The sequence below is a fragment of the Python bivittatus genome, unplaced genomic scaffold (genome assembly GCF_059951505.1).
Source record: "Python bivittatus isolate LINGU-HERP-01145 unplaced genomic scaffold, Pbiv_v1 ctg000070_np1212, whole genome shotgun sequence".
In the NCBI taxonomy this organism is placed as follows: Eukaryota; Metazoa; Chordata; class Lepidosauria; order Squamata; family Pythonidae; genus Python; species Python bivittatus.
In genome coordinates, this window is record NW_028277034.1 from 50,617,512 (window position 1) to 50,645,484 (window position 27,973).

Consider the following 27,973-nt stretch of genomic DNA (forward strand, 5'->3'; position numbering starts at 1 on the left):
TTTTGGTCTAAACTCAACTCGTTGTGTTTGGAGGAGAGAGAATGCTGAGTTGCATCCAAAGAACACCATACCTACTGTGAAGCATGAGGGTGGAAACATCATGGTTTGGGGCTGTTTTTCTGCAAAGGGACCAGGATGACTGATCTGTATAAAGGAAAGAATGAATGGGGCCATGTATCGTGAGATTTTGAGTGAACACCTCCTTCCATCAGCAAGGGCACTGAAGATGAAACATGGCTGGGTCTTTCAGCATGACAACGATCCCAAGTACACCGCCCAGGCAACGAAGGAGTGGCTTCGTAAGAAGCATTTCAAGCTTCTGGAGTGGCCTAGCCAGTCTCCAGATCTCAACCCCATGGAAAACCTTTGGAGGGAGTTGAAAGTCCGTGTTGCCCAGCGACAGCCCCAAAACATCACTGCTCTAGAGGAGATCTGCATGGAGGAATGGGCCAAAATACCAGCAACAGTGTGTGAAAACCTTGTGAAGACTTACAGAAAACGTTTGACCTCTGTCATTGCCAACAAAGGATATATAACAAAGTACTGAGATGAACTTTTGATATTGACCAAATACTTATTTTCCACCATGATTTGCAAATAAATTCTTTAAAAATCAGACAATGTGATTTTCGGGATTTTTTTGTCCCACTTTGTCTCTCATAGTTGAGGTATACCTATGATGAAAATTACAGGCCTCTCTCATCTTTTTAAGTGGGAAAACTTGCACAATTGGTGGCTGACTAAATACTTTTTTGCCCCACTATACATTCCATCACAGTTAGATTGTTTTGAGATAATTGCTTTAAGCTAGGTCTAATATGGAATAAATAAATAAAAATCCTCCACAAATTATTTTTCCCTTAGGTAATATTAAATAACTTGATAAAAGTTGACCAGGTTTAAGTTCTATTGATTTATAAATGAGAAACATATATTTAATACTCTCCTTTGAAAACAATACAGCTCACATTTTTCCTATTAATCCCTAATAAATATTATGTCAGCTGTGTTTTTCATATGGCTTGGCTTTAGAAATTCTGAAAAAATAATTTCCACAAGAATTAGTAAATGGCTCATGAACACTAATTAATACTATTTACAAAACTACATTTTGTTCATGTTCTTTAAAAAGGTATTTTTCATCCACTCCTCATAAATAATGACAATAATTTTGTTATTTAAACTGTAGAACTATCTGTGACATATGCTGAAAAACCAATGTACTGGAAGAATAATGGGTTGTTTCCATTAACCAGAGTTGAAACTGACAAGAAAGTAGGTCATGAGATTTCTTCCTGTCCCAGGACACGAAAAAAAGACTTCTTTTCAGCTTTATAGAATTATAGAATGGTATAAGAAACATTCCATTGAGTCCATCTTAGGAGCCAAGAATAAAAAAAGGGAAGAAAAAGAGTGATAAAGACCACTGCTTCCTCTACTGCATGAAAACTTCTCTGGCAGCTGAATGCCAGCCAGATGGCATGCCACAGGAGGCTACAGCTGAGAAGGCCACATTACCAAGTTTGGAGAGCAGCTTGGAAATGGGGGAGAGTCCAGGTGGATCTTCAAAAGGATTGGAGGAGGCAAGTGACAGCCCTGGCCTCAAGTCCATTCCCAACAAGGTAAAGGTGAAGGCCTTCAGAAACTCCCCCTCCTGACACACCCTTCTGTTTATTGGGCACCAGGCTGATCCTCCAGCAGTCCAAAAGAACATTTCCCATCCCACGTTGCAGAGAGGAAATCTAGGAGAGAAAGGCCAATTATGGGGCAATTGCTGCTAGAGTGGGCAGGCAGACTGACTCCACCCCAGAAGATGCACCTGACTCAAACTAGATGTTTGTAGGGCTCTGGGGATCTACTCTATTAGAGGGGCAAAGGGGCAGTTGTTTGTGTCCTACAAACAGAAAAAACAGGGCAGGATAGATTCTCACTTCATAACAGATGGATAGAGGAAAATATATTCATAATGAGCAAAGCTTTGGCTGTATTGAATCATATTGAGTGCTATAAACTGTTGTGGTGACCTGCCATGGCAGTACTGCTTTAGTATATCCCTTTCTTCTTGACTTCCTCTGTTGTGACTGAGAAGGATAGCTGGATTTATTATGAAGAATCTTGGTGGTCACCAGAAGATGGACCCAACAATTCCACCTAATTTAGATTAAAGAAAACATCCAAGCTGTCCAAAGTTTGAGATGGAAAAAACTTCATAGCAGCATGCCAGCTCTTAGACACTGGTCTTCCAATCCCATGTGCAAGTTTGGTAGTTATGCTACAATGCAGAATAAAGAGGAATTGAAACACACTGGGCTAAGGTCAGTGCAGGGAGAAGTTTCCTTTCACAGGACAAGAAGAAGCTTTTAAGTCCTGCCTTCTAAGCTAGAAAAAGTGGAATTAATGTTTTCCTGTTGGATCCATCTTCCAGTGATCAGAAGCTTTTCAACGGGGTTGGTATGGCACAGTTTAGGTAATTAACCTTTACTGTGTAGGAGCTTCAAGACAGTGACAAATATAGGCAAAAACAGTATGGATATTTGAGGTTTTCGTATGCTATTCCATCAGCTTTACAAAATATTAATTCATGATTAGAGCTTTATAAGAGGGCATACTAGATTCATTTTAGGAGTCAGAATTTATTATGCCTCTGGTATGAGCGCTTTAGTTTAGACACACACTTCAGAATGTTTGAAATCTTTAAAAAGATCCTTAGCTTTTCTTTGTCATGTACACTTTTTGAGTTTTCAGCTGATCAAATGAATTTCTCAGTATCTTTTATTTCTTAAGCTACAGGTTATTTATTCTATAATGCAGTAGAAATTATTCCAACTGAAATTGGATGTCAAATGGAGTTTTTCCATCAAAATTATACATTTGTGTCTGATAATTGCTGTCACGTACAATTCTGAAACTGATGTATACAAAATTTGGGATAGAGGGCATTTTCTCAGAGATAACATTATTCACAGGTCACAAAATATCTTCTAGTAGCCTGATTAGAAAAGGTAATAGCTGTTAATGGCAGTACTTTCAAAAAATTGTATTTTTGATTAAACAAAACAGGGTGTGTTATAATGTGAGCTTTCTGTTTTTGTGGCTGTAGATATACAATACAGAGCTCTTTCCTTGTTCAGAAATAGCTTTAAAAGCTTGCTTGAATGTACTACACAGTGCTTTTCTCAACATAGCTGAGATGTTTGGCAGTCTGAGATGATGTTGGAGAAAGAGTTTGCAAAGCAAGTCAAAACCTGTTTATATGAAGGCTACTTGGATCTGATCCAAATTCTCATGTGGATTTATGACAGTGTAGTATGAATTATTATTACGCACTTGTGTGAAAATATCTAACTGCTATCATATGATCCTGCCTCAAGTTTCTTTGCCATCTGCTTTAGAGTATAATAAATTTAAATTTCTTGAATTTTTTTGTCCTATAATCTTTTGAAAGAAGAAGGAAAATCAAAATGGTGTATTTTGCAGATTTTCACTATTACAAATAAACTGAATGAAGACTTGTTTGTCTGCACATCATTTTGTTTCTTGGAATAAGCTGCTCAGATTTCAAAGCACTGCTGGTTCCAAGAAATCTGAGTAAATGAAAAACAAATGGAAGAGCTGCTCAGTTTCACTGCTGTGTAGATTCAGTAGCTTATCCTTGGTTTAAGTAAAAAAAGGCTACAAAATCATAAACTGAAGGCATCTGATGAACAATGTGTTGAGCAATTGTATGTAAGACTGTATTAAAGGCACCAATACTTGGAGCAACCTAAACCTATCCTTATTTAATAAAGCAATCATGATGGGTATGTTGTTGAAACTCTCTGTTCTATAGTATATTAAAAGAGTAATCCAAACTCTGCTTTTGAGGAATAGTTTTTAGCTGAGAAGCTTGTTTGTGACTCATGGAAAGCCTTGCATAACTTGGTGACCTGACATTGAATTTACAGAAGTATTTAATGTCTTTGAAACTGAAGACATCTAGTGATGCAATCTTTTGTTGACACAGCACCTTGGTTTAAAGACCAGCCAACTGCCAACTGTATGACCCCTATTGCTTTACTGCTGTCGATCAGACCTGTGGACTTCCAAATGACTCTGTGATCTTTTTGAGATCCAGTCTGAATTTTAAGTTGTAAAAATCAGCTTGTTGAAGCTCATGCCTTGAGTGAAGTTGCAGCAGTCCTTTCAAAGCACTGAGAATAAAAAAAAAAAGTGGGGGAAATTTGATGTCTGGGAAAAATCCCCGGGATTTATACATTTCATTTCTTCCCACAAGCCAAAATAAATGGGATAGAACTAAGTGGCCACAATTCAGAACTCTGTGTGTACGATTAATGCATACTAGATTAATAATTGGAATAGCTCAATATGGAAGTAGATGACACAGAAAGTCTTTTTGGCAGTTCATTTATTTAGATTTGTTGGGTTCACTTGTGGTCTTTCAAGTGTTGTTGAACTATATTTTCCGCTATCCTTTACCATTGACCATGCTGTTTGGGGTTGCTTGGAGTTCTAGCTCCATAGCAACTAGAAAGGCACAGATTCCCCTTCCTGCACAATAATATATATTACCTTATATAATTATACATATTTCCCATTTCTGCAAAAATATATATGTAACTATGGCAGTTGCTACACTGCATTCCTTATAGGTTCAATGGTTATTTGGACAATTATTTTGAGAGAGAGAGAGAGAGACAGGTATGTTTAATGCGATGGAATGTTGAGTGGGTTTTTCTTGGGTCTTATATGTGTATGTGGATGAATGTTTGGCTAAGTTTGAAGATATAAGAACCAACACTAAATACATTTTTCTAGAATTTTCCCTTTGAGTATGCCTTTCTTTGGTTGATTGCTTTTTGTTATTTTATTTTGGAAATTTCTAGCAAAACCTAGGAAGGATAGGGCAAGACAAAAAAAAAACTAGAATGAAGATAGAGCTGAGTCAGATTGGATGTGTTTTAAGCTTCTAGTGCATGGAGGCAACCTGAGCTGCACATGTGCAACCGCCATGCATATTCTGTCACACTGATGTACATTGTAGTATAAGCATTAACAACTCTGCTGTAGATTACAAACAGTGCTATCACGAATTTCAGAAGCTGGTCTTTTCAGTGAACGCAAACACATGTTGATATTGTGGTTTGCTGGAGATTCCATAAAACATAGACAGGATGCCTGGATTGTAGGCTGAACTTCATATTTTCTCTGTCTTACTGACCCAACAGGTGTGCTAAAGACGTCTCAAGGCCAGCATTCTTAATACACAGCATACATCCTTTAAGATAATTAATGCCAAGCTGTAAAATCAAGTTGGTCTCCAAACTGTGACAAAACTAAGGTTAGCTCCTAATACATTTTGGTGATACAGTTTTCAGGTTGCTCTTTGTTGAAATTTATTCTTTACTGAGAAGTAACCATAATATATTTCATCCCTCCCATTGAGTCTGGTCTAGTGGTTAAGATGTTATGTACCAGAATAGCTCATATCGACAGAAGTTTGTGGCTGTTTACTGGAAGGTAACTTGTAACTCTGACCCAACTGGCTACAAGGGCATGAGCTTTCCCAAGAACTATTTCTGTATTGTTTATTGTATTTGCTATAAATTGTTCAAGGTGGGCTTTCCACAAACATCCAGTGGGAACAGTATCAAAGAAGGGGGAAGAAAGAATAATGGTTTTAACCACTGCAGCATGTATAGCTATGTATGGTGTGGGAACAGAGTGGCTGCCCAGCCGTTCCCACATGTTTTATTAATGCTTTAATTACAAGGCTTTGCACCACCCTCACATCCTAATGTAAAATGAAGTAGGCAAAGCCTACTTGCATTAGAAGTTCAATCCTTTACACAAATATCAAATGCATGACTGCTAGGTATAGTCTAGGACATCTTCATTCGTACATACAGTTTGAAATCTACAAATAAAAGCTACTGCAAGACAGTTTTATTTGGAAGAGATGTCACTGTCCCATAACAATTTTGAAAAGTGCACATAAAGAGCAGAAAATAAAAATTAATACATGCTCTAGCATAAAATCACTCAAAAAAAGAGTGATTTGAAAATTGCAAGAGGGAACCTTAAGAAGAACTTTAAGCTCCTTAAGAAACGAATTCAATAATTACTTTTCTGCAGCTTTTTTGATAGCTGCCCCTACCTTGTGGAACAACCTCCCCCCCAGTGATTCGGCAGGCCCCCACAGTTTTAACCTTCCAGAAGGCGATCAGGATGATTCTGGGGTAGAGTGATGGGAGTCCATGGATAGTTGTTGGGGCATCCCAAGAAATGATTGAGCTGCCAGGTTTTTTTCTGGTTTTTGATTTTTGGTTTTATAGTTTGTAGTTCTATTATTGTTGTGAGTTGCCCAAAGTTGCTCTGAGATGGGCAGCCTGCTCTAAGATGGGCAGCCATACAAATCTAATAAACAAACAAGCATTGGAGTTACCCTTTAAACAGGTCCTATCCATAGTATCCAGGTTTTCCTAATAGGGCATTCAAAAAACCCTGGAAATATTCCATTTTGAGCTTTCAAATTTAAATCAAGACATTAAATACAACTTGGAAACAAGCTGGTAGCCTGAGTGGCCAATATAAAACTAATATAATATGTATTTATTGTCTGACTTATATCTTTGAAGTCTTAGGTCTTCGTGTTGATTTAGGCTACAGCTCCCCTCATCCCCAGGCAGCCAGTTATTAGGGGTGAGGAAAGTTTAGTCTAATAACCAGGACTGTGGAGTCAGCACATAAAACCTTTGGCTCCGACCCCTTTATTCATGGTGACTCCGACTCCGATTCTTTTAGTTATATATTGATACAGGAAATAAATTATAAATATTCTAATTATATATTTCCTATATCGACTGCAAGCATGCAACATACGAGGCATTTCATCACTGCCAACGTGAACCAGCAGGCAACTTTTTAGAACCCTAACCTGTTAAAGCTTGAGTCTAAAGGCTATAGCTTAAGACATTCTGGGTTTTTAAAATTTTATTTATTAAGAAAATTGCAAACATTCAATAACCTTATAGTTTAAACAAGGATAAAAGTTAAAAAATAAAAACAATGAGGTTATACTTTTATCAAAATATATATATTTTGACATTTGCAGAGAACTTGAAATTAAAATATATCCTGAAAAAAATAGGTTAATCAAATTATCTATGGAATAGGAAATTTTAACATATTATTTATATTATAAACAATTTAAGTTTATTAGGAGCCAGAGTTGGTACATTTTTACCGACTCTGACTCCAATAACCTAAGAATTGCTTCCGACTCTGACTCCACACCCCTGCTAATAACATCTGAGGACCTAAGGCTCCAGTGGTTGCACCCTGTACCAGCTGGAAATTTCCAAGCTGTCTTTAAAGGCAAGCTGTCTTTGTAAAAGTGCATTGTAATAACTGGTAGAGAGCAAGGTCTAGAAATAGATTGATTCATGAGGTGGAGCTCTTAAGATGGTAAAACTCAGTCCCAAACGTTTCTGCATCTGAACTTAATAGAAGTTTAATTTCACAGACAACAGTTTCCAGGCTGTGCCAGGTGGAAAGCTTTCCTAGTCTTTCCACCCAAGATCCTTTAACTTGAGAAACATAGATTGACTCCAAAATTTTCTCGTGCAGAGTATATGCTTTTCACATTGAGATGGTGTCTGTTTTCTTTAAACCATCAAATATCTAACTAGAGTAGTAGTAGGAAATCAGTAAATGAGAGGGTAGTGCTGGGGAACTCAATTCCCAGACTTCATATCTGGCTCTGAGTTCTGCGGCTGTGAACTTTAAGCTGTGAACTGCTGGGCTGTTCTTGTTAGCTCCATTGTCATGCATGAATGAGCTGCCTTCAAAACTGATGGTGGCTGTTCTGTACCAGTACATAACTCCAGAAAAGTCTGAACCCTTTGTGAAACTAGTGGTTCTTAAACATTGGCTATTAGAGCAAAGTAAGAAGTTCAATCCAACATTCATGTTTTTCTCCTAAAATAAAAAGTTACTAGCTCATGAATTAAAGCATGCAGTGATATTCGTCCCTGGTGCTAAGGCTGGATAGCACTAGATAATTATGCTATGTTTGTACAGTATATCAGTTGCGGAAATGGTTTTATGTATTCATTTTTAAAACTTTGTGAAGTTCACATTTGGGTGGAGTTGATGTTCCTCTGAAGTTGTATAGAAAAGAGGATTTGAGCAGAAGACTGTAATGATTATGGTTAAATCCAGAATGGTGGCTATTTTAAGAAAACAATCCTTCCGCTCCTTTTGTCCTTGATGCAATTTGTTTCATACTGGAATGCAACTCTTTTGGCAGCTTGTGTTTTCAAGGATGCCCTTGTAAATCTATAGCCTGGAGCGTAACTTTGTCTTCACTGTGTACAAATGCCAGTTGCTAAGGTACTTATTTTGTGCTCATGTATTTTTGTGTGTCAGCCAGATAGGGCCACTGTGCATAAAATGCTTTGAAACCTTTGTGTTAGAATGTAGTTACAAGCATATATTGTGATCTAGGGCAAAGAGCATTAATTCTTAGAAAGATTAAAAAAAAAAAAAAGCATATCAGCAGCATATCCTAATTCTGAATCTAGCCTCATGATATACAACTGTTTGGAGCAGAAGAATTAAAGCAACATTAGTTCAGAGACCCAGCTATTCAGTAGCTATTATTTCTCCTATTTCATTTGCTTAGGAAGATCTATGTCTGCAGTCTAGTTGCATGTGCTTATATCTGGATCTCAACCAAGTATTAGGACTGAGTGTTGAGGAAGTTGGCTGCCCATTTGTTATGTTAGCCGAGGCTGCTACAAGTTGGAGTCTAACAATGCCTGGAGGACTATGGTTTCATTTCCTTGCCACGGACCAGTGTAAAATCAATAAAAAGATTCCTGATTTTGAAATCCCAAATTAATTACACTACAGTGACTAGTTCATAATGTCTTCTATCCTGCAGACACCATAGGTGTAGTTTATTTCTTTTCCAACTTAAATGCAGAAAGAAACATTAGAAGTTTTCACTTGTAAGCTCACATCAGTGTTCTAAACATAAATATTCCATACCAGCTTTTATCATTGTTATGCCAAGGAACAGTGTAATTAATTATGTGCTGTATTCCACAGTTGAAAGCCTTAATTTACCCTAATTTACCCTAAGCATTAATTTAGACCACTTCTGTGTGGCAAAAAAATAAATAGGGGAAAATGGTTAGTATTTCTAGGAAATTAAAGTTTCTATTTAGAGAAAAAAATGTAATGACTCTAATTAAATTGCCACAGAATAGCATTTATATAGAGATGGTAAAATATAAAAGTTGCTGGCTAAGATTTATCACTTTTAGTTCATATTACTTTGAGGTATGAGATAATACTATAGAGCTTTTTAATTTGTTTGTAGCTGGATGGTTAGATATACAGTATACATACTTAGAGAAAGGTTTTGAACAAACTTTTTTGTTTGTTCTGTTTTTACTTCTGAAGTATTTGCTTAGATATGATAATAGTATTTCCATATGAAGAGAAGATGGTCTTAAGAGCAAACCCAGTGGATAGGTAAAGCATGTAAAATTATATCCATGCATTATTTATTAAAATTGTTTCTGTATCTTTTTTCTGTGCACTCAAGCTTCAAAGTGATATACTGTTTTTAAAATGCAGTAACTCTGTAATATCCCATGGAAGAGTACGTATAGTTATATCATAATAAAATTAAGGGAAAATATTTTAAACGAGTCCAAACAAGATGAAAATCCAACAGAAGCTACCAGATAAACCATTCTTTGTGACTTATATCATCATTGTCTCTCTTCCAAAATACTGCTTTGAACTGATCACCAATGTCCCCCTTTTGCTGATAAAATAAACCCACCAACACCCTAAATTTTACTCTTTGCCATCAGGTTAGTTCTGGATATCTTCAGACCTGCCTGCTCCAAAATGAATCTGTCTATCCAGTGAAACATGGAGACTATAGCCTGTTGAGGGTCCTACAACCAAAGCAGTTTCATCTGCTGGTACCCCACAATAGGACTTTCTCAGTGGTGGCCCCTCCCTTTATGGAACAGCTTGCTTTTACATATTCAGACTGCTTCATCTGTGCTGGGTTTTCACAGAGCTATAAAAACCTGGCTAATCAATAAGGCCTTCTGGAAATGTTAGGTTGAGTTGGATGGTTCTTTTATTATAGCATAGTTTTTAATGCATTTTCTTCTTTGTAAGCTGTTCAGAGGTAGTCCAGAATGGAATGGTATAGAAATCTTAGTAATAAAATAAATAAAGTATTGTAAGCCTACAGATTGGGTCTCGTTATGTCTAGCTTAATTTTCACTCTAGCGTTTTGTAACAGACAGAGTCTTTTATTACATATTATATACCAATTATCTTTCATCCTTATGAGTCATTTAATGATGAGAAATTTGTTATTATACCTTACATGCTGTAGTAATGATACGGCTTTTCTTTTCAGACTAACAGGGATGCCAAAGGAAAAATATGATCCTCCAGATCCTCGCAGAATATATACCATCATGTCAGCAGAAGAGGTAGCCAATGGGAAAAAGTCCCATTGGGCAGAGTTGGAAATCTCGGGTAAGGAATCAGCTAATGACTTAACTATCAGGCGAAGCAGCTAATTATGTTAGGCTAAACCTAAATGGCTTAGTTAGGTGCTCGTTAGTCCCCAGAAAATTAATATTCAGAGAATCGTGGAATCAGAAGGAGACTTTCAGCCACTCAGACTAGCCCTCTCAGTAGAGGAGTCCTAATTCAAGCACCCCTGAAAGATAGCTGTCTGACCTCCACTTGAGTACTCCAGTGCAGGGGAGCCCACTACCTCTCTAGGTAAATAGCGTCAGTTTGTTTTTACTGTTTTTTCTCTATCAGCTAGAATCTGTTTTCCTGTAACTTAATCCTACTATTTATTCTCTTGTACTTTGGAATGGTAGAGAATAGAACCTGTTCTGAAGATTACTACCATATCTGCTTCTTCTCAAGTCTTCTGTTTTCTTCTCAAGAGTTAACAGTTCTTTTTGATACTTTTCATAGGACTTAATTTCTAGTCATTTGATCATTATCGATGCCTTTCTCTTCACGTGTTCCATTTTGTCTGTATTTTTCTTAAAATGCATTGCATGGAGTTGGAGCCATCATTCAAGGTGGGGCCTGACCAGTGTAGCATAAAACAGAAATTTCTACTCATCATAATTTAGAAATATAATTTTTGTTGCTGGAACTAAAATTACACTTACCTGTTTGTTTGTTTTTTTGCAGCCATGTCACAGTGCTGGCTCATAATCAGTTGCAATTGAATAGTGTTCCAATTTTTTTTCACAAGAACTATTATCAAGCCAGATATACCTCATTTTATGGATATCTAAGGGAAGAGATGTGTAGTTGGCTCAGCTTAATTTCATGTTATTACTTGCAGCCCATGCTGATTTCCAGGCATTAGTGCATTGTTTTTAAGGTGCTTACAGATTTGATACAGAATCTTCCTAGGTATTTATATCAGATTAACTGATCTTTAGTTTGCTGGATGATCTTTTCCCTCCTTTTTGAAGGTAAGAATAACATTTGCTCTCTAGTCATCTGGTGCTTCACCAGTTCTCCAGGATTTTTCCACAATAATATCTAAAAGTACCGCCAGCTGGTTCCTTCTGTATCATGGGGTGCAGCTGGTCCTGGAGATTTAAACTTATTCCAAGTAAAAAGCTATTCCCTGACCATATTTCTGTCAGCCTCAATCTTCCATCCTGCCTTTCATCTTGCTCTTCATGCTGTGCTGGCAGAAGGCATACTTTCTTGCTCAATACATTTGAACCAAAATAATAGTTCTGCCCTTTCTTTGTTACCTGTTAGCATTTTCCACTTTCAGTAAACAGTGTGTATATTGATTCTTTAATTTATGTTGAATGTATCTAAATAGATCTTGTTCTTAGCACTGTTTGTCAACCTCAATACATTCTTGAGTTTTAGCTTTCCTGTTACCCTCTCTACAATTCTGGAATACCTGAATAAATTTTTCCTTGATGACTTGCCTCTTCCACCACCTATATACTGTATATCCTTTCCAGATCTTCACTGAACTTTTGACATATTGTATTGGCCTCTTCTGTTGTCCTCATTTCTTTTCTCATTGGAATTATTTAGAGTTATGGTTTTAGTATCTTTTTTTTTTTTAAGGTACTCTGATCCACCTAGAGAAGCTTTTCCATTAGCTTCTCTTCTTGTGCAATCCTACATCTCACTGCTCTGAGTTTATTAAAATCTGTTTGTTATAATGTAATATACAGTGCATTCGGAAAGTATTCAGACCCCCTTCACTTTTTTCAATTTTGTTATGTTGCAGCCTGATACTACAATCGTTCAAATTCATTTTTTTTCTCATTAATCTACATTCAGTACCCCATAATGACAAAGTGAAAACAGAATTTTAGAAATGTCTGTAAATTTATTAAAAAGGAAAAACTGAAATATCACATTGGCATAAGTATTCAGACCCTTTACCCAGTACTTTGTTGAAGCGCCTTTGGCAGCAATTACAGCCTCAAGTCTTTTTCAGTATAATGCGACAAGCTTTGCACACCTGGATTGGGGGATTTTCTGCCATTCTTCTTTGAAAATCCTCCCAAGCTCAATCAGGTTGGATGGGGACCGTCGGTGGACAGCCATTCCCAGGTCTCTCCAGAGATGTTCCATAGGGTTCAAGTCAGGGCTCTGGCTGGGCCACTCTAGGACATTCACAGAGTTGTCCCTAAGCCATTCCTGTGTTATCTTGGCTGTGTGCTTAAGATCGTTGTCATGTTGGAAGGTGAACCTTCGGCCCAGTCTGAGGTCCTGAGCGCTGTAGAACAGGTTTTCATTGAGGATATCTCTGTCCTTTGCTCCATTCAGCTTTCCCTCAACCCTGACCAGTCTCCCAGTCCCTGCTGCTGAAAAACACCCCCACAGCATGACCACCATGCTTCACTGTTGGGATGGTATTGGGCAGGTGATGAGCGGTGCCTGGTTTCCTCCAGACATAACGTTTAGAATTAAGGCCAGACAGTTCAATCTTGGTTCCATCAGACCAGAGAATCTTGTTCCTCACAGTCTGAGAGTCCTTCAGGTGGTTTTTTGCAAACTCCAAGAGGGCTTTTGTGTGTTTTGCAATGAGGAGAGGCTTCCGTCTAGCCACTCTGCCATGAAGCCCAGATTGGTGGAGGGCTGCAGTGATGGTTGTCCTTCTGGAACTTTGTCCCATCCCCACACGGGATCTCTGGAGCTCAGTCAGAGTGACCATCGGGTTCTTGGTCACTTCTCTTACTATGGCTCTTCTCCCCCGATTGCTCAGTTTGGCCGGGTGACCAGCTCTTGGAAGAGTCCTGGTTGTGCCAGACTTCTTCCATTTAAGAATTATGGAGTCCATTGTGCTCTTGGGAACCTTCAGTGCAGCAGAATTTTTTTTGTAGCCTTCCCCAAATCTGTGCCTGTCCCTGAGCTCTGCAGGCAGTTCCTTTGACCTCATGGCTTTTGCTCTGATACAGTATGCATTATCAGCTGTGAGGCTTTCTATAGAGAGGTGTGTGCCTTTCCAAATCATGTCCAATCAATTTAATTTACCACAGGTGGACTCCAAGCAAGGTGTAGAAACAGCTCAGCAATGATCAAGAGGCACCTGAGCTAAATTTCTAGTGTTGTTGCGAAGGGTCTGAATACTTATGCCAATGTGATATTTCAGTTTTTCCTTTTTAATAAATTTGCAGACATTTCCAAAATTCTGTTTTCACTTTGTCATTATGGGGTACTGAGTGTAGATGAATGAGGAAAAAAATGAATTTGAACTATTGTAGTATTAGGCTGTAACATAACAAAATTGAAAAAAGTGAAGGGGGTCTGAATACTTTCTGAATGCACTGTATATGTAATATATATTATGTAATATAATTATTTTTCCTCCAAAGATTCCTGCTACTTCTACTTCCTTGACTAAGTCTTCCCTTTTGATTAGTATCAACTCAGGGATAATCAATCCGCTTGCACATCTCTCTATGTTTAGAATTTGTCAGCAAGGGAAGTCAGAAGTTTGTCTTCTAAGCTCCCCCCTCCCAAGTATACTTTTATGTCATACTTCTTTGAAAGATCTGCATTTTGTACATCTTTGATTGGGTTACCAGTGGCTGTTATTTGTTCCTCTATTTCATAGAATTATAGTGTTGGAAGGGATTTTAGAGATCAGTTAGTCCAATCCTTAGATCAGTGCACAGTCCACTAGAGAATCTCTGGCAGATAACTAATCTGTCTCAGTTTGAAGGCTTCCAGCAAAGGAAAAATTATTACTTCATATGGCAGCTTATTCCACTGGTTGACAACTCATATAGCCAGGAAAATCCTCCTGATGTCTAGCCTGAACCTGCTTCCTTATAATTTTAAACCACTAGATTTAGTACTCCTCTCTGGTGCAGTAGAAAATAAGTTTACTCCTTTTTTTGATGTGACAGCTCTTCAGATGTTTGAAAAGTACTGTCATATCTCCCCTTATTCATCACTTCTATAGGTTAAACATATCTCCCCTTATTCATCACTTCTATAGGTTAACTGTTTTCATGGGGTTTCGTTTCCAGACCCCTCACCATCTTGGTAGCTTTTCTCTGAACATCTCTCTGTCTTTAGAAGTTGTCAGCAAGGGAAGTCAGACGTTTGTCTTCTAAGCTCCCCTCCTCCCCAGTACACTTTTATGTCTTCCCCCAGTTTGTCATTGTCCTTTTTGAACTGTAATGCTAAGAACCGGGTCCAGTATTCTATGGCAAAGGAGAGTAGAACAATTAACTCCCTGTGACCTGGACTCTGTGCCCCTATTAATGCTCCCCAAGGAATCGTTTGCCTTTTTAGCAGATCTTTTTTATATTGCCAAGCTGGGTTTCCTTCATCCTATATTTGTGACTTTCATTTTTCCTACCCAGATACATAACTTTACATTTATCCTTGTAAAAGACTTATTTTAATCCAGATGCACAGAGAATAATTTTTTAAATGATGTGTTTTTGTAGAAGAGGCAATACTTAATTTTTTGGTCTTTTTCATCTCAAAGAAATGCAGAGTCTGCTGCTTTAGTTAACTGAAATTGAACTCTGTTTCAAGATAAATCTTAGTCTTTTGTTTAGCTAGTTTCACTCTCTCTTTCACACACACACATGTATAAAAGTCATAGCAAACAGAACTTGCAGGTTATGGTAGGATATTATTTTCACACTGAATAGGATAAGTTCTGTTGGCTTGAGATAATTGATTGATATACAGTGGGGCAAAAAAGTATTTAGTCAGCCACCAATTGTGCAAGTTCTCCCACTTAAAAAGATGAGTGAGGCCTGTAATTTTCATCATAGGTATACCTCAACTATGAGAGACAAAATGGGGGGAAAAATCCCGAAAATCACATTGTCTGATTTTTAAAGAATTTATTTGCAAATCATGGTGGAAAATAAGTATTTGGTCAATATCAAAAGTTCATCTCAGTACTTTGTTATATATCCTTTGTTGGCAATGACAGAGGTCAAACGTTTTCTGTAAGTCTTCACAAGGTTTTCACACACTGTTGCTGGTATTTTGGCCCATTCCTCCATGCAGATCTCCTCTAGAGCAGTGATGTTTTGGGGCTGTCGCTGGGCAACACGGACTTTCAACTCCCTCCAAAGGTTTTCCATGGGGTTGAGATCTGGAGACTGGCTAGGCCACTCCAGGACCTTGAAATGCTTCTTACGAAGCCACTCCTTCGTTGCCCAGGCGGTATGCTTGGGATCGTTGTCATGCTGAAAGACCCAGCCACGTTTCATCTTCAGTGCCCTCGCTGATGGAAGGAAGTGTGCACTCAAAATCTCACGATACATGGCCCCATTCATTCTTTCCTTTACACGGATCAGTCATCCTGGTCCCTTTGCAGAAAAACAGCCCCAAAGCATTCCACCCCCATGCTTCACAGTAGGTATGATGTTCTTTGGATGCAACTCAGCATTCTCTCTCCTCCAAACACAACGAGTTGAGTTTAGACCAAAACGTTCTACTTTGGTTTCATCTGACCATATGACATTCTCCCAATCCTCTTCTGGATCATCCAAATGCTCTCTAGCAAACTTCAGACAGGTCCGGACATGTACTGGCTTAAGCAGGGGGACACATCTGGCATTGCAGGATTTGAGTCCCTGGCGGCGCAGTGTGTTACTGATGGTAGCCTTTGTTACTTTGGTCCCAGCTCTCTGCAGGTCATTCACTAGGTCCCCCCGTGTGGTTCTGGGATTTTTGCTCACCGTTCTTGTGATCATTTTGACCCCACGGGGTGAGATCTTGCATGGAGCCCCAGATCGAGGGAGATTATCAGTGGTCTTATATGTCTTCCATTTTCTAATTATTGCTCCCACAGTTGATTTCTTCACACCAAGCTGCTTGCCTATTGCAGATTCAGTCTTCCCAGCCTGGTACAGGTCTACAATTTTGTTTCTGGTGTCCTTCGACAGCTCTTTGATCTTGCCCATAGTGGAGTTTGGAGTGTGACTGTTTGAGGTTGTGGACAGGTGTCTTTTATACTGATAACAAGGTCAAACAGGTGCCATTACTACAGGTAACGAGTGGAGGACAGAGGAGCCTCTTAAAGAAGTAGTTACAGGTCTGTGAGAGCCAGACATCTTGCTTGTTTGTAGGTGACCAAATACTTATTTTCCACCATGATTTGCAAATAAATTCTTTAAAAATCAGACAATGTGATTTTCTGGATTTTTTTTCTCATTTTGTCTCTCATAGTTGAGGTATACCTATGATGAAAATTACAGGCCTCTCTCATCTTTTTAAGTGAGAGAACTTGCACAATTGGTGGCTGACTAAATACTTTTTTGCCCCACTGTATGATTGGCACATTTTGTTGCATAATTATGTCAGTGTGCTTGTTGAGTTTGTAGAGAAAAGTCAACTCTTAACACTCCATACATGTTTCTGATTTTAGGTAGAGTGCGCAATTTAAGTACATCACTTTGGTCACTAACACACTTGACTGCTCTCCACCTCAATGACAACTATTTGACTCGCATTCCACCTGATATTGCCAAGCTTCATAATCTGGTTTACCTGGATCTCTCATCCAACAAACTCAGAAGTTTACCAGCAGAACTAGGAAACATGGTATCTCTCAGGTGAGGAGTCTTGTACCCTCTTCCCAAATAATCTCAAAAAAGAGTTTTTGCTGCCTTTTGGGGGGGGGGGCTATTGATGTCAAGAGTTTTTGAACTTGAAATTATTAAGTTTCTTTTTACATAATTTCTGGTGGGATAGTAATATTTTTAAACTTATGCTCCTTGGTACAAGCTGGTGAAGAGCATTGGGGAGGGAGGAAATAGAAGGAGTATGATGATCCAGGCTATGGATAAATGTCACTGCATGTGGTAGAGAACTCAACATGGGACTCTCATTTTTGGATAATAGTTTTTCTTCTAATGTGTCATTCTGGCATTTTTACATACTTTGGAATGAGACTATTATCTGCAAAAATACTTGTTCAAAAACAGTTCTTCTTCCAGGCTTCAAAGTCAAGATGATTACGATCTTGGAAAACAAGCTTTCTACTGTTCTAGAGCCAGAGTTATTTTTCAATTTTTTTTTTTTTTAAGTGGACAGGAATTCCTTTAATGTTTTCTCCTACTTTCTCTGATCCTTTATTTCAATATGAAATAACGGTTGGTCAGATGCCCACAGTCTTGACCAAGATTGTGGACATCCTTCAGCTTTTGATTGACCAATTGTGATAGCAAACCATAAATAGAATTTGTTATTTTGTTTGTACACATTAAGGTTCAGCACTTACTGTATACCTTTATCCTCAAAAATGGTTGTTGTGAAGGTGGGTGATTGTACTATACTAACACAGATGCTCTGATATTTTCTTCATCTTTTCCATCTCACCACTTAGAAAAGTATCAAAATGAATGTAAATGTGTAAACTCTTTTTAAACTGCCTTTATTAAATAATTTCTTCTGATTTTAGGGAATTGCTTTTAAACAACAATTTGTTACGAGTTTTGCCTTATGAACTTGGACGGCTCTTCCAGCTACAAACACTAGGTTTGAAAGGTAAGGAGCATGTTTTCATGTGCTTAGGTCACGCTGATTCCCTTTTTGTCTGACTTTTTTTCCCCCTGTGTTAACATCTTGCTGTGGCAGTAAGAGTCAACCTTGTGGACAAAATATATTCTTAGCCTAACTCTTTATTTCAGTCTTTCCCAATGTGATGTCTTCCAGATAGAGTTCTAATTTCCATCATCTCTCATCCTGCCTGGCCAAAGCCAGGGGGATTATGGCAGTTGAAGTCCAACACATCAAGTTGGAGAAGCTTGTTTTAGTCAATCAATTAATAAACTTTATATCAGTCTTGAGGTGTCTTCTTGTTGTTTGTGCCCTTTATCTTGATGTGGTTTACTTCTGAATCCCAGTTAGTTTTTAGGTCACACACTGATGCTGATTATTGCTTCCCTTTCAGTGATTTCACTTAGAGATATTTCCTAGAGAAAACTGTTTAAAAATATATCAGAAATATTCTCTTTATTTTGCTAACTAACATCTGTTGCCAGATTCCCATATGATCAGAGATTTGGGGTTCTGAATGACAGGCAATTATAAGAGTGTGGTTTTTTTAAATTTTAATTCTTAGCATTATCTTATACTATGGTTAATGAAATTTTCAAGCATAAGAATTGTTTTAATTTCATTGTCTTGCAGGATGACAGAAACTTGTAGGTGGCATTGAACTGAGCTATCATGACAATAATTTTTGGATACATATTTATTAATACAAATTTTATATAATGCCTCAAGGCAGTTTATAGTCCAATCAAATAGAATAGATGAAAACAGAACTATTCTGTTTCTGACAACTTCTATTGTGTCATATCATGTAGGGTCCCCAAGTGATTTTTACCAGGCAAGTAGGGCAAAGCTGATGATGTCATCCCCTCTCCCATCCTCAGTAGCTGCCAATGTGGAATATCTCACCAACCTGCTTCCCCATCCCCAGTCTTCCTGTCATCTTCCTTTCCCTCCGTCTGCTTAGCTGTTGATACATTGGCCTGTAGCCTGTTCCAAAGCGCTGGTTCAACAGTAAGGAACAAGTGCTTGTTGTGAACAATTCCACCAGTCCATCTGTCCTCCAATCTTTTCCCTCCTTCCTGAGTTGCAACCAATGTCCTTGCCCTTTTCCCATTTTTCCTCCTCTCTCTTCTGCCTGGAACAACTGCATTTGGCCTGCATCTAGAACAAAACAGCCCCATTTGTTCCATGTACAGAGGAAAACTTAAGAAAAGGATGTTTCCGTTTGAGAACAGATCACCTGAAAACAGCTGTTCTGTGCATAGAATTTTTGCACCAGCACTACAAACCCATATTGTTGTCAAGAACCCAGCACACCTATGTCCATATCAGGAATCAGGCTTAACTTGAGAAACATTTAGATTAGTCTCAGTTGTAAGGTATCAGAGCAGACAAGGAAGGTTAAAATTGTTCTCCTGTCACAAGCAAGATCAGCCAGTAGATTTTCCTTAAAAGAGTGAGTCCTGTTGACAAACTAAATGCCTCTTTGAAGTCCACAAGCAGGGCAAAAGCACAGTGTCATCTGCTTTTGTTTCTTAGTTACATATTTTATTGTACTAATAAACTGTCTGACCTGCTTTTTCAGTTTTAAAAAGAATCCAAAGCAAGAGGAATGTCTGTATGGACATAAGTGCCTTTGAGTAATACTTTGAAGACTCCAGTTGTAGATAAAGATAAGAGAGCATTGAAATCTGTAGTTTTCATTAATCTAGTAAAGATGATTTCTGCCCAAGTTGTTTTAGTTCCAGCCCAATGAATTCCAAAAAAAAAAAAAAAGGGTTCCAAATACTTTGACCAAGCATTAAAAAAATAAATCGTATGAAGGATAAAAAAGCAGAGAGGCTCTGTTTTGGAAGGCAAAGCCAGATAAATAGAGTATGAAATAAGCCTCTTCATTTGATGGGATGATGGCAAAATATTTTCCTACTCTGTCTTCTGATTGTGTACAAAATGGATTTCACAATAACTCCTACTTTCCTGTTGGTTCACTGGTGTTTTTATGGAGTGTTTTCCTTGGGAATGAAAATGTTATCAGCTCTTCTGGTTTGTTCTAGAACTGAAAGGCAGGTTACAAACAAGATAAATAAAGAATTAAGGATAAATATTTGTTACAATGAATGTTAATTCACTCAAATTAAAAGTATTGTGTAGGCCATTTCTTTTAAAAAGCTTGCTTTGATTCCAGGCAACCCTTTATCACAAGATATTCTCAGCCTGTACCAGGACCCAGATGGGACGCGTAAATTGTTGAACTACATGCTTGACAATCTAGCAGGTAGCAAATGTTTTCTTTTATGTTGATACTAGCAATCTGTCCTACTTATGATGTGTAGGCTTTGCTAGGGGGAGAATTTTATATTCCAAGTCCTCCTAAAAGGATGTATGTGTTCTCTGAACACAGTATACTGTATCCTGGATGCCCTTGCTAAGAAGAACTGACTACTTGGTGCCATGTTGGTACCATATTTATATAATGCATGATTATGGCACTAAATGCCAGTACTTCCAGGGACTAACCGTCATTAACATTCAATCTGTATTATTATTTCAGTTCATCCAGAGCAGCTGCCTCCAAGGCCATGGCTTACATTAAAAGAGCGAGACCAAATTCTGCCCTCAGGTAATAATTCAGCCATCTTTAACTGGCAAGGAGTATGTTCTGTGATCCAGCTAACTCAATGCATTGTTAGCTTGCAGCAGAGCTCTTACCATTTTTTAAAAAAATATCCTAGATTGTAGAAGGGACCTTGAACATCTGGAATAAGGATCAAAGAGTGGAAACAAGAACATTTTTAGGCCATGCTCTGTTTTAAGCTTTATATCAAAAGCTAAGCTCAGAAATAGGATCTAGAGGACAATAGCAGCAGTCTGGGAGAGCTCAAGATTGATGGGACTCCAAGAGACCCAAACAATACATCTTGAGTTTGTGCTGCAGCAGCACAAGAATCTAAAGAGAAGAAAAGAAGCTTCATCCATAGCAAGTACAGGTAGTTCTTGTTGAACAACCATTTGTTCAGCCACCATTTGAAGTTACAACGGAGCTGAAAAAATGGTACTTACGCCCGGTCCTTGAAGTTACAGCCTTTGCAGTGCCCCCAGAGTCACATGAACAAAATTTGGGGGCTTGGCAGTCCACCCGCATTTATGACTGCAGGGTGCACTTCAACTTCCCCCACTCGCCTGTCTCCCCCCCATCTCCGCCCTTTTGGTCACTCTGCTTTCTGCCGCCCTGCACCCTGCTGCCCCCAGCTGACCGTTGCCTTTTTCTTCCTCCCACTGCTGATGAAGCATGCCCAGCCTAGCCCTTTGCAAGGCAGCTGCTGGTCATGGGCTGGAGTGCAGGAAACAGAGCAGCAGAGCACAGGACAGCCAGTGCAGAGATGGTGGGGAGATAGACAGGTGGGGGGAGTTGAAGCGGAGGCAAGTGCAGCAGGGCAGGAGAAGCCTCTAATGACAGCGCGGTGTGGCCCTGACCTAACAATGGCAACTGGGACTACTGAAACTGACGTTGATAAGTGAGCACATCACTTAGCAATGGAAATTCCATTCCCAATTAGGGTCGTTAAGTGAGGACTGCCTGTATGGTATAACTTGGAAGGTTATATGCATCAGCTTCAATTTCTCTCTCTGGTTTTGCGTTGCACTGAGCCATAATGTAATTTGCTTGATTTTAGAGTGGTACATTGGGCGGTCCAGACACTTAGGGCTTATTCATTAAACCAAGGTTAACCCAGATGACCTGATGTGCAGCCAGACTGCTGGAAGAGTGCATGATCACTGCGGGTTAAGAAGTCAGAGATTGTCTGTTGGCCCCAGCCCATAATGCATTTAGCATGCAACCTGTGGTTCCTAGTACAGCATTTAATAAATTTCCTAGAAAGCACTGCAATCCAAAACAAAAAACCAAGATTCACTATTTTTAAACTTGTTTACAGGTCAACATAACTGGCTGTCTTTTATAATAGCTTCTGAAATTTATGTTCAGTAATCTTAGAAGTAGTTCTAGAAAATTTCTGAAATCAGGTTGGCAGATTTTTCCAGGCACATGCAGTGGGGGTATGTAAATTGTTTTTTACATATACAGATAGTTTAGCATATGGAAACAGTTAACCATCTAATAAAATAGAGGTGAACAAGCACATTGAGTATTGTTCATTGGCAGTAAGCTACCATTTAGGCATGTGAAATGTGTTTTATTTTAAAGAACTTTATACTCTTGCTTTCTTTGAAAATTGGCAGCTCTTAGTCACTGTGCTGATATCTGTGGTGCTGAATAGGGTGGTCCTTCTGTCAAAAAATGCTTGACACATCATTGTTCATCATTGTTCTCATCATTTGCTTTCTTTTCTCCAGCTTCATTTACTGTCATGTGCTACAATGTATTGTGTGATAAATACGCTACCCGACAGCTCTATGGCTACTGTCCTTCCTGGGCTTTAAACTGGGAATACAGAAAAAAGGGAATCATGGAAGAAATTGTGAACTGGGATGCAGATATCATTAGTCTTCAGGTAATTGTAATTAAATTAGGTCTCTTTTAATACAGCGTCTGACTCACAAACACCTTAAGAACTGTTTACAAATATAATTTTTTAAAATAATTTCTTGGGGAAAATGACTACATTTTTCTGTTTGGTGGAATTACTTCCTGCCTTTCCTCCAGGAGTTGAGATGGTGTACATTACACCCACTCCTTCAGTCTGTTCTCTTCAACGCCTTTGTGAGGTAGGTTGGACTGAGAGAGGAGGGAGGCATCATCACCCAGTGGACTACTGTGATTAAGGGTGGACTTCAACCAGGGTCTCCCCAGTTCTTGTCCAGCACCTTAAGCATTACAGTACATTGACTTGTGGTGATTTTAAGCCATTTACGTAGATGTTTTTTTCTTCTAAGCCCGTGTTTTTCAAACTTGGCAACTTTAAGATGCGTGCCTGGGGAATTCAGGAGTTGAAGTCCACACATTCTTAAAGTTACCAAGTTTGAAAAACACTGTTCTAAGCGGTTCTCTCCAGTTCTATGGATTTCTGCATTTCTGTGAATAAAATAAAAATATAGCAAATAAAAAATTGGGATATCAAAAGATTACCCTGTGGCCAAATACTGCTTCTTCACTCAGCCTCCCCACGTTCACAGAAGTATTTATTCCCTGTGAAAGTGGGAGGGACCATTTTTGATAACTTGGGCAGTGTTTGTTAGTATCTGTTAATGTTCAGAGGAGAAGGGACTTAACAATTAATACAAATCACAGCAGCTTTTTTCTTCGTCTTCTCTTTTAACTCTGATTACTCTGATACGAGACACAGTATGGCTGCAGTTCAAGCAACCTTTTTCCACGGAGATGGTTTGCCTGCATTTTGGGAGAGAGTTCATATTTTTCCCTCTCTTTCCCCTACCGTCCATGATGGATAATTTCCCTCCCTCTAATAATGCTAGAACTCAGACATTAGAAGCAGCCTTATCCTGAGACATTGCCCTACCAATCATACCATTTAGGCTGAATAACAGTATATCTCAGGCTTCAACCAAGCATCTTTCTCAGGGCTCCCTAAAATTAAAGGATTGTATCTGAAATCCTTTGCCTTTTAGGCATGTTACACTGGTCTTACATCAAATGCATTGGCTTCCAGTTTGTTTCCTAGCCCAGAATGGTATTACAATAAGGATTAAAACTAGGGAGACCAAGGTTGAAGTCCCCGCTAAGATATAGAAGCATGCTGGGTGAATTTGTGCCAGTCAGGATCTCTCAGCCAACCTACCTCACAGGATTGTTGTGAGACAGAATGAGAGGAGGGAGTGTTAAGTATACCTGAGTTCATGGAGGACAGGTGATATTTTTTTAAAACAACACCTACACACACATACACATTCTTCTCTTTCAAGCCCTAAACTAGTTTCACCAAACCTAGAATTCTTCAGGTGTCGTGTACTACAGTTCTTAGCATTTCTGAATAATAAGTACGCTGGCTAGGGCTAATTGGATTTTCAGTCCAAAATATCTCAAGGGTAACTAATTAGGAAGGCTGCCCTAAATGTTTTGCTATTGATTGATTGAATATGTGCCATCCTGCCTGAATTTCATAGCATATGTCCCTCCACCAAAGCAGATCGTGTTGTGGAAACTTCTTTATTGCAGCACCAGGCTGGTGAAAATTCCACCTAGGTGATGAAACTGCTTCCTTCTTTCACTTTGGGATAGGTGGCAATGGTTTTTTTGTTCTGTTCCGTTTTTAACAATGTTTATTATGCTGTTGTTTCTGCTCTTGGAAACTTAAATGGTGGTTTTGTTGTTTATTTGGTTTGTTTTGAATTGGTTGCAGTATTCTTTCTGTTTTAGTGTACTGTAGAGGGAACCTTGGTTGGGCCAATATTGGATTATAAATAAAAATGACTATGAATATAGCTGAATAGGATTGCCAGGTTTGGAGGTACCACCATAGTCAATGCTAGGGTTTTTTGTGTGTGTGTGGGGGGGTAAACGTGGGGCAGGGTGAGTGCTTGTGAGCATCTTTGAAGCATCATGCTGGCCCTTGGTTGGGATCCTCAGAACACCTCTTCATGTGTAGAGGACTTAGGGAATGGCCTTGAAGGACAGGAGGAAGAGCCACTACCAAGGCAGCGATCAGATAAGAAACTAGTTTAAGTAAATGTCTCAGACAAGCCCCCTCTAGTTCACAGGAAGATAAAGTGAGGGAATGGGGAAGCACGTTCAGACTTGCAAGATTCTGTTATTCTAGCTGTGGAGATAAAAGTAATCCTGATCTTTCTTAGTCTGGTCTATCTGGTTGGGCTGACATCATGTTCTTCAATGGTTCTTTCCTTTGCTGCTGTGAGTAACATGAGTCCTTCCTGTGGATCTTCTGCACACCAGTGAAGGGCTCTGAGAAACAAGTAGAAGCAAAAGATGCTGCTTTTTTTAGCACAGCTTTCTCTTTTGCACCAGTAACCATGCAATATTTATTTCTAGGAAGTAGAAACTGAGCAATACTTCACCCTTTTTCTGCCAGCATTAAAAGAGCGTGGATATGATGGATTTTTTTCTCCAAAGTCACGTGCCAAAATCATGTCTGAGCAGGAGCGAAAACATGTGGATGGTTGTGCAATATTCTTCAAAACAGAAAAGTAAGAGATTCCTCTGTATTGTGGCTGAAGTGTGCAAACAGCCATATTTGTTCCTAAATCAGCATCTGTTCTAGCCATATGTGCAGTAGTTCTGAAATTAGCATATGTATATAAAGAATAGATAGCATCACTGAAGCAATGAGCATGAAACTGAGCAAACTCAGGGAGGCAGTGAAGGACAGGAAGGCCTGGCGCAATATGGTTCATGGGGTCACGAAGAGTTGGACATGACTTAACGACTAAACAACAACAACAATAAAGAATAGAGAAGGGATGCTTCATAAAATTCCCGGTAGTCATTTTTACTTTCTCATTTCCCACAAATAACAATTCTTATAGATTTGTTTCTTTCTCTCTTTTTTAATTGAGGGTAATTTATGTATGGATGTTGATTTTGGTTTCAGGTTCACACTGGTGCAGAAGCACACAGTAGAGTTCAACCAAGTGGCAATGGCCAACTCAGAAGGGTCAGAAGCTATGCTGAATCGAGTTATGACAAAGGACAACATAGGAGTTGCAGTTGTGTTAGAGGTGCACAAGGAACTATTTGGGGCAGGTTGGTGTTTTGTGTTTTTATCCCCAAAAAGAGGACAGTTGCATGCTGGATTTTATTTGTTATTTTTATAGCTTAACTTTTCTCTAAGAGTTTGAGGTGGCTTCATGGAGGTCTCCATCCCCCCTCCACTGCCATAACAGCAACCCTGTGAAGTAGGTTGGGCTGAGAGAGAATGACTGGCTTAAAGTCACCATGGACTTCTATGTCTTGAGGGTGGACTAGAATCTGGAAATTACATGACAAGCTTTGTAATTTGGGGGGCGAGGGGGGCTGAGGCTTTGAATCAGTCTTGACTTCTGGTGACTGTCTGGATGAGCCCCTGCAGTTTTCTTAGCAAGATTTTCAGAAGTGGTTTGCCCTTGCCACCTTCTTCCTCAGACTGAGAGAGAGGGACTCGTCCATGTTCACCCAGGTGGCTTTGCACCTAAGGCAGAGCTGAAACTCATGGTCTTCTGGTTTCTAGCCTGGTGCCTTAAACACTACACCAAAATGGGTCTTTTTTTGTAATAACAGCACTACTTAGTTTAAGTGAAGCTGGCAAAGCATAAGATTGACTTTACACAGGGCTTTGCTAAAGCAGCTTCCAAGGGAGAAGGTCTGTTCATCGCAACCAGGAGGGAGAAATCATTATCCATGTCTTTTCAGAATTCTTTTGGTGAGTTGAATTAGGCCTGAGGAAGAAGAGGGATAATATCCCTTGTAACATTAATGCAATTAATGCACATTGACAGGAGAATTCAGATGGGGAAGCGCTTTGGGTTTCCTTTCTTGACAATCCAGGTGGGCCCCATGATGATTGTTGATTGGAGCTGTAGGGCAGGCACTGCCAGGGAGAAATTAGAGCAGGAGTGGCAATGATTAGAGCAGGAGTCGGCAACCTTCTGCACAGGGCCCAGAGGCTGTGCCACAGCCACCATTTTCTCCTCCTCCTCCTCCTCTGCCTCACAGCTCACTCTCATTCTCGCCAGCACTGCCCACATCAAGGCAGCTGGTGAAGCCATTGCCAAAATGGCCACCCAAGGAGCTGGTGAGTTCTCACAAGACAGGCCAAATTGATGGCCCCTCTCTCCTTCAGGCCAGGTGGATATATTTCTTTTTGGGACACAGGCCAGATGATTTTGGGTGGTGGACCATATTCAGCCCATGGGCTATAGGTTGCCAGCCCTTGCTTTAGAGGTTCCCTGCTCCTCTATCTCTATAAACATAAGTTTAGAGTTGTTTCCCAAGATAATAGCTAGTTATGCATTTAAAATGTCCTGTATAAAGCTTAATGCCAAACATTTAATTAAAAAAAAATAGAGTTGTGTTCTGAAGGACAGAGTAGGCATCTGGGCTAAATACCTCTACCCTGTTCCATCATATATAGAGTCAGAACAATAGTACATGCAGTGCAGTTAGGGTGTGTGTCTCAAAACGGGCAATATGGGAGAAACATGTTGTGTTACAAGCTCTACCCTATTTGTACATGGCTCATCCCATCCCTGCAGTGACACTGGTTGTGAAGATAACAGTAATTGCAAATCTCAATCCATAAAGATTATGATGCATAAATGGTTACAGGTAGTCCTCAACTTACAACCACAATTGGGACCAGAACGTCTGTCGCTAAGCAGTGCAGTCATTAAGTGAGTTGCACCCAATTTATGAGAGTCTGTGACTCTCCTACAGCAGTGTTTCCAAGCCATTCTAAGCTGAGCTTCTCCAACCACCTTCTACTCTTGATAATCGAGTCCAAGCCTGAGATTAAATTCTGTATTTAAAGTGTGAGAACTTCCATGGCTTTCTCTCCTGATGTTCCCTAATCTAAGACTGAAACTTGTCTTTTTGTCTGCTATATTTATATCCCTCCTTCCTTCAGAACTCACTTAGCAGGCTCCTGTCTAGAGATAATGTGTCCGTTTGATTTTGTCTCTTTCATAGCATTTTTAAATAGCACGCAGGTCTCTTTCTGTCTCTAGAAGTGAGCAGAGATGCCACTGAGCTTGCCCCTTGGCTGGGATCATGTATCACCTGAATTTGCACCTTTATGTGGACAATGCAAATATAGTCACCTCAATTCCAAAGAGAATTGTACCACTATTTGAAGCCACACTATGGGAATTAGGACTAATTGCAGCTGGAGGAAGGGGCTGCCGGTTCATTCAAATCAGCTGTCCCACAACCTGATCCCTTTCTCTCCAAATGCATTGGCTAAGAATTCTGGGATTT

General features: G+C 39.2%; 1 protein-coding gene across 1 annotated transcript in view; it reads left to right on the plus strand.

Annotated features, from left to right (window-relative positions):
* CNOT6L (CCR4-NOT transcription complex subunit 6 like) overlaps positions 1-27,973 on the plus strand; it is a 47,057-nt gene that overhangs the window by 9,723 nt on the left and 9,361 nt on the right. Inside the window, exons 2-9 of the mRNA XM_088133148.1 lie at positions 10,454-10,575; positions 16,958-17,144; positions 17,993-18,078; positions 20,276-20,365; positions 20,642-20,710; positions 22,444-22,601; positions 25,055-25,209; positions 25,614-25,765. Of these exons, the coding sequence (XP_087989274.1) occupies positions 10,464-10,575; positions 16,958-17,144; positions 17,993-18,078; positions 20,276-20,365; positions 20,642-20,710; positions 22,444-22,601; positions 25,055-25,209; positions 25,614-25,765 (1,009 nt within the window). The 5' untranslated portion in view covers positions 10,454-10,463. The remainder of the gene's footprint in view (positions 1-10,453; positions 10,576-16,957; positions 17,145-17,992; positions 18,079-20,275; positions 20,366-20,641; positions 20,711-22,443; positions 22,602-25,054; positions 25,210-25,613; positions 25,766-27,973) is intronic.